Source organism: Centroberyx affinis, unplaced genomic scaffold (genome assembly GCF_046629955.1).
Source record: "Centroberyx affinis isolate AG114_WGS23_722 - 3 ecotype Tasmania unplaced genomic scaffold, CSIRO-AGI_Caff_v1 ptg003652l_1, whole genome shotgun sequence".
Taxonomy (NCBI): Eukaryota; Metazoa; Chordata; class Actinopteri; order Beryciformes; family Berycidae; genus Centroberyx; species Centroberyx affinis.
In genome coordinates, this window is record NW_027281557.1 from 165,322 (window position 1) to 177,719 (window position 12,398).

At 38.9% G+C, this 12,398-nt stretch overlaps 1 protein-coding gene across 1 annotated transcript; it reads right to left on the reverse strand.

Annotated features, from left to right (window-relative positions):
- Positions 1–3,001: 3,001 nt before the first annotated feature.
- Positions 3,002–10,554, reverse strand: il22ra2 (interleukin 22 receptor, alpha 2). The gene is made up of 6 exons (XM_071540505.1): positions 10,477–10,554; positions 9,287–9,407; positions 8,434–8,615; positions 7,400–7,542; positions 4,459–4,616; positions 3,002–3,947 (listed from the first exon to the last, which is right to left on the reverse strand). Exons 1-5 carry the CDS (start codon positions 10,538–10,540, stop codon positions 4,467–4,469), a joined length of 660 nt encoding a protein of 219 aa, XP_071396606.1. The 5' UTR covers positions 10,541–10,554; the 3' UTR covers positions 3,002–3,947; positions 4,459–4,466.
- Positions 10,555–12,398: the final 1,844 nt, after the last annotated feature.

A 12,398-nucleotide genomic window follows, 5' to 3' on the forward strand; every position in this document is an offset into this window, starting at 1 on the left:
ACACGATACCCTCACCTTTTTATTTATATATATATTTTTATAGGTAATTTAATATGAAGAGACTTGACCTTACCTTTTAGCAACCAGCTGGACAAACCTTAATGGACATACATTCCATGTCAATTTCAAAGTCGTGCGCTTTGGTTTAGATTTTTGACTTGAGAATCATGCATGCATGTACCCTTAAAATGTTGAACAAAAAAAATCATTATGCCTTGTTTGTAAATATTTCTTTTTATCCATTATTGATTTAATGCCGGTAATTGTTTTGTATTGCATATATACTGTTCTATGATTGTGTTTAATGTCAGCGATGCTGCAGTACAGTGTGTGTTCTGGGGACAGGTTGCATACTGGCTCATGGTAGGGATCCAAGCGTGTTTCCTCTTCATGCCCTGAAGGTTGCAGAGACAGGTAGAAAAACACTGGAAGTCCTACAAAACAGACCTGGAATATTTTCACTTAAAAGTTGGACTAAAATTACATTTTAATGACCTTTTTATTCTTGTCTAGAATATGGTCATGTGTTACTAATATGGATTTTTTTGAAAGAGTATTTATAGCAAAGTTTTTTGGTTAATATTTGCATTTCCTACACTCAGCACACTGCGTCGGGGGGGTGGGGGGGGTCACTTCAGCCATGAATATTCACTTAAGGAAAACCTAAGTGATTAAATTTGTAATCCCCCTTTAACTGATCACAGCTGATTGGATGAATTGTAATGACACAGCATAATGTTAGACTTATGACATGGGAGGACCACATGATACGAGGCGTAGTGTCCGCCCAGCCACAGTTTTAGTGGAGTTCTTACTACACAGACCAGGAGTGACCACAGGAGAACACAATATGTATTTTGAGGCTTGATTTATTACCTCAAGGGCACAAAATCAAACCAGATAGACCTTGTGTCCTTGAACACTCAAGATGCATATCATTCCCTTCTTATGGTTATTTTGTGCCCTCATTCTCATTATTTTGTGCACACAATTTCATAATTCATGCAAACAAATTACTAAAATGTTCTTATGTTTTTTCTTTCTTTTTTTTAAGCTTGTGCTCGATTTAGCATACTCTGCATGTTTCACACTGATTTCACCAATTTGCCATAATTAGTTGAATTCAGGCTACTGGATTGCATTGATTTATTTGGTTTAATTAGCTTTATTTTGTTGAACAAAGATATATTTAGTTGAATCAGGTTTTTTGGTAAGGTAAAATGCATAGAGATTTGTTAATCAAGTTGTACTTCAGGTAAAAAACTCAGGAGTTGAGTTATCAAGGCATTGCCCGCTGAAAGCGCTTGCAATGCATGGCAGTTTGGTTAGGTTAATAAGAAACAATTGACAAGGATATTGAGAATTTATGGGCAATAGCATTGTCAATATTCAGACCTGAGGAATGTTACAGACTGTCAATCAATTGCAAGTATTTCTATCAGTCAGCACTTGGAGCTCTCCGCCACGTCTCAGAGAAGGGCCTAGTGCGGCTGCACTGGCTCTATATATGAATTGCGCATGTTTTATTTCTATTTGCACACTTTTTTTTTATGCAACTCGAGCACATGCTTTATATATTGTGTGCACACAATAGCATGTTGTGCACATGAGTCAAACCTTGTTACCAGGGAATGCATTTCTCCCTACAGCATGGTCACTCCTGGGCTCCGTATGTTAGAAAGATGCCTTGATGGTAAAACTTGAAAATTGATGAACATCCATTCTAAATTGTTCACTGATGATTACATTCTCCCTGCTGTGATTTCGCGCCAACTTCAGTCTATTTTTGAAAGTTCATTTGAAAATGTGTCACACTTTTAAAGGACAGGAAAGGGGCCCATTTGATGATGTGAAACCCCAAAAGGTGTAAATGTAAATTTTATTCCAGAGGTGAATATCAATTTTAGTGTCTTATGATTTAGAATGTAAATTATCCCATGCCCTGTATTTTATGACCACTGACTGCTATCCAACCAGTTCCACCACTCTGAAGAAAGGCCTTACTAATCATGTGACCAATTTCACCACTGTACAGCCAGTCATTAAAGATGCAGTTTGTAAGCTTATAATCACAGAATATTCGGCATTATCATAATTCAAAGGGGATCGATAAATGCAGCTCTTTGTGTAAATCATAACAAATCATTATTTTACTCTGGTATATTGCTTTTAAAATCTGGGGTTTCAGTCTGAAACCAAAGACTGAAGCTTGAAGCTTGAGGCCAATTGTAGAGCTTGATTTTAACTAGAGGATAACCAGAACATAGTTTCTAACAGGTTTGCCAACAAAATGCCCAAATAATCATTCCAGAGTTTTACAAACTGCATCAATAATTGTCATGATACCAATTCTAATATGGTGCATTCGGGCTACTAGCTATGGGACCAAATGCAATACTGTCCAGCCAGGTTTTATAGCTGTAAGAATCAAATAACAAAGCAGACCTACAGCTATGGGACCAATTCCAACACTATTAAACAAGGCCTCTCTATCTATGGGACCAAAACCACTAAATATGACCAGCTGCTAGCGTAGAGTTCTTCTAAAGAAAACTACTCAGTGTGACAACTTAAGAAACCACCTCAGATGGGCAACACAGCTCACTTGCTGAAAGACCCTGATCAAATATAAAGACTTCTGTTAAATGTATTCCTGTGAACTTCCTTTTAAAACAAGTGAAGTGAACAACTGAAGACTTTCCTGTGAACGCCACACTGATTCAAATGAACAAAGAGGGGGTTTAGACGTGTCAGATTTAGTTTTGAACACATCTGTTTCAATGAATGGTTATTATTGTTATCATTACAGTATTGGTTTTTCACGCCTGATTGATCAAGAGAGTATCAAGTTTCTCAACATTTTGAATAAAGTCTAAATCAAGACTAATGTTGCCTCTTTGTTTGTTTTCAATATAGGAATATTTGAAATTTACTCAGTTGGATTGTAAATTTCAATTAATCTAATCCCACAACACAGAATCAACCAACACAATCAGTGACTCTGTTTTTTATTTGTTCCAGGACACATGGAATAATAACATTTGGTACAATACATTCTCAAAGTTGTTCTGCATTTGAATAGTGTTTCAGTCGCTGCTTCAGATGCAGATTTGCACCTGAAGCAGTCAAGCATTGCTGCATAGAAATCTCCTATGATAGTGTGGCACAGTTTTGCACTTGATAATATTGGCAATTAGCTGTCATCCTTGTCAATTCTTTCTTATCAAAAAGAATGTGTTGGTAAGTCATCCCCTGAGATTTTGACCTTAAGTAATACTTAAAGTTAAATTATGCAAGATCTTTATGTAAAACTACACCAGTCTTATCAGCCTAAATCATAAAGTGGGGCTGCATTCAGGCTTTTTTCCCAGTAGGCCCACTCAGTAAGAAAGAATCTACACAAGCAAAATTACTATGATCCTGAGACACAGAATACATTCATATTATGTTGTACTCTGCTGTGTTTGTTTCAAGTGTGAGTTCTCGGCTAGGCTTGCAAAAGGTATTGGTGACCGCCAGCCAGTTCCCAGAATGGCAAATTGCTGGTGGATCATTAATGAATTCCTATAGAGCTATGCTTGATGGGGAAAAAAAGCACCACCACCAAAACTACTTGAGTGAAATATCATTTTGACATTTATGCAGTTACACTGTGCTACAGGGTGGAATCTTCAAGTCAACGATAGGTCTGTTTAACTGAAATACTACATGGATCAAACGGTATGTACGATGTAATATGCTCTGAATCTAAAGTGCATCACTTGTGTTGGCATGGACATGCGCAGTAGCCCTCGAGGTAGCGGTGGATAATCAAAGCTGAAGAGGTAAGGACGAACGGATGAATAGATGAGTGCAAATCTTCCCTTCCAGTCATTCACTGTATCATGTTGCGATCTCTGTTAAGACCCGGAGCTACAGTTTATCTACTGCAGGGAGAAAAAAACAGACTAGGAGGAAAAAAGGAAAAGGAAGAGAATGGAGAGAGGTAGAAGGGGGGACAAAAAGAAGGAACAGATTATTATTATTATTACAGATTATTAAAGTATTTTAGCACAGTTCTACACTTCTGTCACCGATCTAAAAATAGTGAAGAGGGTGTGGTGAACAGAGGTAATTATAGTCCTTGTGCAGAAACTATCATGTTTAGTTTACTCCTCCAGGAGTTTCATTTTCCCTCCTCTCTCTCTCCCAGTCTCACTGTCTCAGGCGATTGTTCTGTGACAGCTGATACTTGACTTCTCATTTTGTAATCTTTTGTTCCGGCAGAGCGGTTACCTTTCACTTCCTAGTGCTACCGTGCAACTAGTCCATGCACACACACACAAAACACACAAAACACACTTGTCACCTGTCAGGTGTCATGTGTCAGCTGTCAGACGCAAAATCCTGGGTTACATAAGGTTTACCTGCTGGAGATACAGTGTGTATGTGTGTGCGTGTGTGTACACATATTCATACCTGGGTGCTCAGAGGGTAGTGGCACATCTTGGAAAGCTACGCTCGCTGCTCTTGCCCTGCAGAGGGATCAGAGTCTGGCCTTGGAGGCAGTACATGGTCTCATGGTTCAGCTCATTCAGAATCAGCTGCTTGGAAGAGGAATCTATCTCAAACACCTCCTGTTGAAGAGAGGGAGAAGAGAGGAGAGAGAGGGAGAAGGGAGAAGGGAGGGAAGGAGAAGAGAAGGGGAGAGAAGAGAAGAGAAGAGAAGAGAAGAGAAGAGAAGAGAAGAGAAGAGAAGAGAAGAGAAGAGAAGAGAAGAGAAGAGAAGAGAAGAGAAGAGAAGAGAAGAGAAGAGAAGAGACAATAAGGAGTTACACCAGTGTCAGACAGTTTTACTATCACACAAGTACTTAGGCAATGTTTTATATTGCCGCTACCCGCATCAAATGCCTTGTGTAGGACTGTAATGCGTCTGTGTGGATAATCTGTGTGGAACAACCTTCCATTATGTATTGTACAGTCTAATGGCAAATTGAGCTTTAAGACAAATGAAAAGATTATACTTAATGAAAGAATATTAAGCTTGTGTTATTAGTCACCTCTTACGTGCTTTTCCCCCATATATTAATTAGTAGTAGTAGTAGCACTGGACGTACTTCAGTGTAATCTGTACATAATACATTACATTCAAGTCTTAACCTGTATTTGTTCTGTGTATATCTGTCTGTTGTAATATGCTTAATGTTTCTAATGGACTCCAGGAACAATAGCTGTTACCATGGTAATAACTAATGGATCTGGATCTGAACAACAAACAATATGGAGATGGAGGCAGGTCAGGAGAGGTTACTTAAAGGATAAGGCCGGTGTTTTTTAATGCATCGCTTACCGTCAACAAATCCTATGAAAATAACAAAATCAGCAATGATTTTGTTTTGCCAGCAAGTCTCGTCCATGTAGCCGGTGCCCAATGAAGCCATGTCCCAGCAGCCATAGAACTCCATTGTATTAAAAAAACGATTAAAAACACATCAAAGAGCCATGCTGTTGCTCTGGGCAGCATAGTTCATCATCACGATGCACCGGGCCAGCCGAATTTTTCCTCAAACAACTTAATAAGCCGGCTGTAAACACGTTTGCGATCTCAGGAAAGTAGTTCCGTAGCACCGAAAATAGTCCCCGGCGTAATGAAGAATTTGTTCCCATTTGAATTTGATTTGGTAATAACTAAACAGCCTGATGTGATGCCTGCTACCTTAGGTAGAGGGCACCGCCTTTAGTAGGCGGACCATTGGAACTGATTAGCAGTCCATTCTCCTCATAAGGACAGGTGTGTCAGCTAGCCTTCCTTTGTTTGAGCCTGACAAAAGTTTGGTGTGTAGGGTACTTCTCCTTCCTCTGCAATACAGCTGATGCGGGTAATGCAAGTCTAAGATTGAGATTGAGAAATTGTAGTATGTAGTTCATAGTCTTATATTGTTTTGGTTATTCAGATTTTAGGGTGGCTTTGTCCCTCGGTGATTCCTGTGTGGCCTGTGCTGTAGCCCAGTGGTTATGAGGTAGGCGGTGAGTTTATTATACCTGCCCCTCCACAACATTCATATAAGAATGTGTCACCAATATGCACATGTTCAATACTGTAGGTGTGTTCCTGTATGGTGAGGATTCAGACTGGTCCCGCGCTGTAGGCCTTTGACAGACGTTCCAGGCAGTGATAGGCCAGTCACCCTTTCCAGTGTTACACCAAGCATATCCTACGCTCCATGCAGGTACCTATTGGTAGTGGTAACAGTAGGAGGGTTAACCCCTCCGAGGTAATGTATGAACATCATCCCTCCAATATAGAGGATTGACACCTGCATTCTTTTCCCTTAGGATTCCATGTCAGGCTGCTGTTTTGCCTAGTGTTGTTTTGCTTAATGTGACTTTGTCCAGCAACTTATTTGATTGTTTTATTTGAACTGTTTTATCTGAAGAGCATTGGACATTATATGTTTTTATATTGTGTATGAGACCATTCCTGCTTTCGTGCTGGAATTTTATATTGTTGAAGACGTCGTATTGTTAAAAAAAAGCTTGTCCATGAACCAACTATTTCATCGTGTACTAGACCTTGCATTTGTATCTTTCTTTCTTTTGAGCAGAGGGACCGCGCTGCGGGGAGTAGACTGGGTCCTAATGTGTGTTCACTGCATGCGGTGTGGTAAGCTTTTGGTATGGTGAGCTTTAAAGTTTGCAGTTAATCCTCTTCACCTAGCGTTCATTGGATCTGCTGTATCCTAGTGTGTATTGTGCACGTGGTGTGTGGTTATTGGGGTTGTAGTATCTCCCTGCAGTACGTGCCCTTGTCTCACTCTGCCCCCTAGTGGTGGCTTTTCTAAATTATTGCTCTCTGCTGTTACAACCTGCATCAGGCTAGTCAAATATTTTATCCATATTTATGATTTGTAATAAAGAGATTATTGTCGGACTAACCTGTTCCTTTTAGTTTCTTTGCAGCAGTTTTTCTCTTTTCCTACAGCAAATTAAATAAACATTTTGTGTGTACCGAATGCACGTCTCCCGCTCTGTCTCTAACCTTTTAAATCTAACATTGTGGTAAGGCCCAAGTATTTGGTTGGGTCTGTACGTCCTAGGCCATAGGTGGTACAGGACAATTTCCTATTTCTACTGGGCCCGGTCACACTGACTTTTCGTGGTAACAGTTAGTGATTTTTTTTTTTTTTTTTTTTTAAATTGAAACTATGACTTTGTGAGCTGTATTTCAAGGTTTTTAGCTTACAGTTGGAGCCAATTACTTCCTGGTTGACAGCTAAAAACGGTACGTGGGAAGTCAGAAAATAACAGGAGTAGAGCAAACGTATTGATTTTGTTGTCATAGGATTTGTTGACGGTAAGCAATGCATTAAAAAACACCGGCCTTATCCTTTAAGCAACAAATGGCTGTTTGTGTGTGTACCTCCTCTCCACTGGTGTGCATGAGGTAGACTTTGTAGCATAGTATGTTCTGCATCTTCTGGGCAAGCGAGCGGGGGGGCTTCACACGGACCACAATCCCTTTCTCTGTTACGTTCAGCCTCAATGCAGGTGCGCTGATTTTAGCTGCAGAGATAAGTTTTAAGTTTTGTTTATTTGCACAATGATACAGCATAAAAGCACAAGGGCATGACAAAGAAACAAACATGAGAAAACAAATTATCAAAGAATAAGTAGGTACCACAAGCTTTTGAGTGGGTTTGTTAGGGTTCAGGGTCAGTTATGATATGGTAACAGATTTCATATTTCACTGAACATTATGTTAAAATGTAAGTTAACTGACCAAGGTGGAACAGGATTATTGATCACATTATATCACAGGAAGTCATTTTTCAATTTCTCACCTCACAAAGCAGCAATTATATGACAAAACCTGTGTTTTCAAGGGTGGAAGCAGTGAATTAGTTACTCTTGGTACTGTAATTGGGTTGCTTTTTGGTGTACTTACTTGAAGTAACTTAATTATACTTTGTTGAGTATCTTTTGAGGTCTGTAATATTACTTTTACTTAAGTATGTTTTGGCTAAAAAATGTACTTGGCCAATTGAGGAGCCATTATCAGTTAACTTACAGAATCAAGGTTGGACTTTCTGCCCTTTTGTCCTTTTTGCATTGCATAGAAAACATTATGTAACAAAGCTCTCTTTTGTAAAGAAGCAACTCGGTAACTTTGAGTACAGTTTAAATGAGCTACATTTGACTTTAACTTAGTAGATTTTTACACCAGTAATTTAACTTTTACCTCAACAAATGTTCAGCAAAGTAACAGTACTTCTACCTGAGTAGGATATTTTAGTCCTCTTTCCACCGCTGGTAAATAAAGAACTAGTTTAATCAGTGTCTGCGTAAAAACAATGTATTCTTCTATGTCTACTTAAATCAATTTGGGGAAGTGAGGAGAGAAAGAGAACAGGATGCAGAGGAACAGGAAGGGGAAGAGGAGTGGTGTGAACTCACTGTTCCAGCGGGGGCTGAACCGGGGGGACAGAGCCCAGGCTGACCTGCTGGAGGGCAGGGAGCAGGCATGCACTCTGGCGTAGTACCATTCTCTAAGGTCAGAGGTCAGGGAGCTGAGGTCGCAGCGGTGCTTATGGATCCCCTGACAGCCTTCCACATCCAGCCACTGTGTCTCGCCATAACTGAAGTACACACACACACACAGACAGGGATGCAGCCGTATAAACACACAGATTTATAACAAGTGAAGAGGAGTTTGAGGAGTTTTCTGTACAGAATGGGTTGTATTGGCATGTACAGTGACATAACATTAATCTTATTGGTGGTGTTAATGTTCCAATACAGTTTAACACGGAAGCCAGTAAAGCTATCATAATCAAAAGCTGACAGTTTGTTATTTTGTTTTATATTCATCTTTGGATGTAAAAAAAAAAAAATGTCTCTCTCTCTCTGTATATATATATACAGTACTGTGCAAAAGTCTTAGACACCCTAGATTTTTAATATAAATTTCTTAGATGTTTATTTGTTTTCTGCATTAGTGTGCCAGTAGACTGCTGTTTATTGTAAATGTTTGATATTCAGAAATGTTTCATTTCATTAGGTTTGAAAGCATCTTTGCCTTATGGATATCTTTGATATATGCCTAAGACTTTTGCACAGTACTGTGTATATATATATATATACAGATCTATATATAGATACATATACGGTATATATGGAGTCAAATGGATCATGAGTCAACAGTTAAAAAAACAGCCTCAGTGTCTTCATGCTTACTCTGTTAAACATATGTCAGAATGACCTGCTTATGCGTGTGTGTGTGTGTGTGTGTGTGTGTGTGTGCACTCACATCTTCCACTGTACGTCGTACTGCACTGAGGTGTTGTTGGAGGGCGAAGTCCAGTGCAGAACGTTCTTATAGTCCACAGAGTCAAACCTCACCTTGACTGGGGGAGCCAGGAACACTGGAACTGAGGGAAGGATTGATTATTTATTGGTTTATGGATGGGTGGATGGATGGATGGATGAGAGCATCAGCTGAATATTTCAAATGTAACTGATTGGACGGTTGGTAGGAATGTAGGTCAACTAAATTTGCTCCGCAGCCAGTAAATAAAACCCCACATAGTATACACATACAACAGTAAACACACAGTAAATAAATGAATACAAACAGCAACAACATCACCTAATGAGGTCAACTCAGAACTAGTTTGGATTCTACTGGCCAACATAATTCAATAGCTGCTGGGACAAGATTTCCTGCACTGGTCCCACATTTGGGACCAGTGGCCTTCATTTCACTGTCCTTCATTTCAATGAAGGAGGAATCAAACACTTCTTCATATCTGTCTTGTCAACATTAAAACTCCTCAGTTTTGTGGACAAACTACACAGCAGGGCGATAGTCATTTACGTGTATTATTTTCTGCACCTGGGACTGCAGTAGATACCTTCTATAACCGAGGGACTCTCTGCTTCTCTAGTGATAGTTGGAAATAAAAGACAATTCCAGAGTTTCCTTGCACAGTTTTTCAAGACCTTGCTGTTTGTTGAATAGCAACCCATGATTGCTTATTGATGTCCTTAGTCAATTCTTATTCTATTCTATTCTTCATACCTCATTTGTCAGTTTTTAAATAAAATTTGCTTGTTATAAATTCAGACAGCAGAATTGTGTCACAAAATCCCCAAATCACTATATCATCACAATATGATCCACTGAAAGACGATAAACAATAGTATTGAATTATCACCTAGCCCTACTCTGTTCTATTGCTTTTGATTTTATTCTGTTCTATTGCTTCCTATTCTAGTTTAGAATGTAACGTGACATCATGCATCAGTAACTAACACAATATAAGATGTTGAGCTGAGGAAGATAATCACATTTTTAAGATAATTTACGTGCTTTTTTGCTTTGTTTTTCTTTTCTTTTTTTATGCTGTTATCATTTGGTGTTCCTCAGATTTCCCTTGGGGATCAATTAATTATTAATTATCACCATCCACGCCACACAGCATCATGCAGTATAAATACCTTGCTCTGTGAGACCGACAGACAGGCTCCCCAGCAGCGAGGCTCCGAGCAGCAGACAGGTCATGGTGTTGATGCTGATGGTGGAAGACAGATGGACTGATGCTCACTGCACTGCAGCTTTTAAACCTGCCGCATAGCTACTTCCTCTTTTTATTCCATGATGCTGGAGCATTTATGATTTTTCTGATGAACAAATACGACAGCAGCAGCGGCAGGAGCTACATAATAGCTTACATAATTTTGCACAGTCATTGTGTTTTTGTTTTATTGTTGTTATCTTTACCAAAATACAGTACAACAAAGCATTGTAATTTTTCATGGCATTGTTTATGGTCATGATAAAAAAAGTACAAAGTACAAAGCTAAGCGAACTAAACCCTCTACTTGACTTTGTTATTTTAGATGGGAAAGTGCTGATAATCAAAATTTGATTACTTTTATTTTCTGTTAACTTATAGGTCTAATAAAAAAAAACTTTCAGAATATCAATATTCATGATATCAAATCGTGACAATCACTGAATAACTTTTTTGTGTTCTTACACTTCTTTCCCTCAACAGCACAGTCATTGTTTTTTTTGGTTTGTTTGATTTAGTTTTTTTATCTTTATTTATCCAGTGTGATTTAGCATGCTTGCTCTTTTCCAGCAATGTGCCACTACATACTGACAGACACTGTGATGAATGACGGCTATCTGCAATCCAAACATTGTACTGGAAATAGCAACAGCTTACTGGAAACGGTGACACAGCGTTATATAAATCAAAACAAAAGCATCAAGATGCCTCAACCACTTGTTACTGTATGAGTGTGTGTGTGTGTGTGTGTGTGTGTGTGTGTGTGTGTAAAAGCGGACCTTTTATCTATTTTTCCCTTACTTCATGTTTCCACTTTGTTAATTATTCATTACATAATTAATTACAATTAATACAATAATTTAATTAATTGTTAAGATTTTGTACAATAACTGTATTCATAGCTACTGATACTTTGACCTATTGTCAACATATTGTCCTGCATTAACAGGACAATATCCCAACCCTGACCGTGCATTTACAATTCAAACCTTTACCAGGTTGGTTGGTATGTAAAATTTTAACATCAAAGGATTGTTACCTGGATTACACTTAGACTGGACTTGTCAAGCTTGAAACAGTTTGTGGGGAATTGTTTTTATCTCTCTATTCTACTCTAGTTCTAGTCCAATATATCCTACAGTTACCTACAGTATAAGCTTACAACACTCATATGATGTGATGCTTGGCTTCATAGTTTTGTTGTGTCTTATATTCAGTGCTTCAGTGTAAAAATGGTGTTTGTAGCCAAAAAAAAAACCTTAAACCTCCCTTGTCCCAAAAAATTAACACAAATTAAATGACCAGACATTCTGACTGATCCCATGTATTTCTAGTAAATCCATCTAAACTGCAATAATGATTTGCGAGAACTCAAAGCCCCTCGGACACATAATCAATAGTGAAGTCAGGTAGCTACCGTTACTGGAAGCAAAAGGTTACCCTGCACCCACACACACATACTGAGCAAAGAGGAAGGAGCCATATATAGGCACAGAAAGACGTCCAAGAGCACACACACACTCTCACCTGTCACTCAAACCACGGGGTTTAGAGGAACGACAAGGATTGCTTCAAATGTCATGAAGCGAATGTCTGCTTTTCCCCTTACAGCGTTTAATGTTGCCATTTAAACAGAAGGTCAGTCCCACAGTAATAACTCAGATTCTCACGTCTGTTTAACTTCTCTGAAATACCAACTTCCCTTCCTTAATGGGTAGCATTTCACTGACCTGAACACACTTCAGTGAAAACAACACAAGATTTAGGATGCTCGTCTTTGGGGCGTGCCGTGCTCCTGTCTATCACGTGACATCCCTTCTCATTTTCCCATCCGTTCTGTTACAA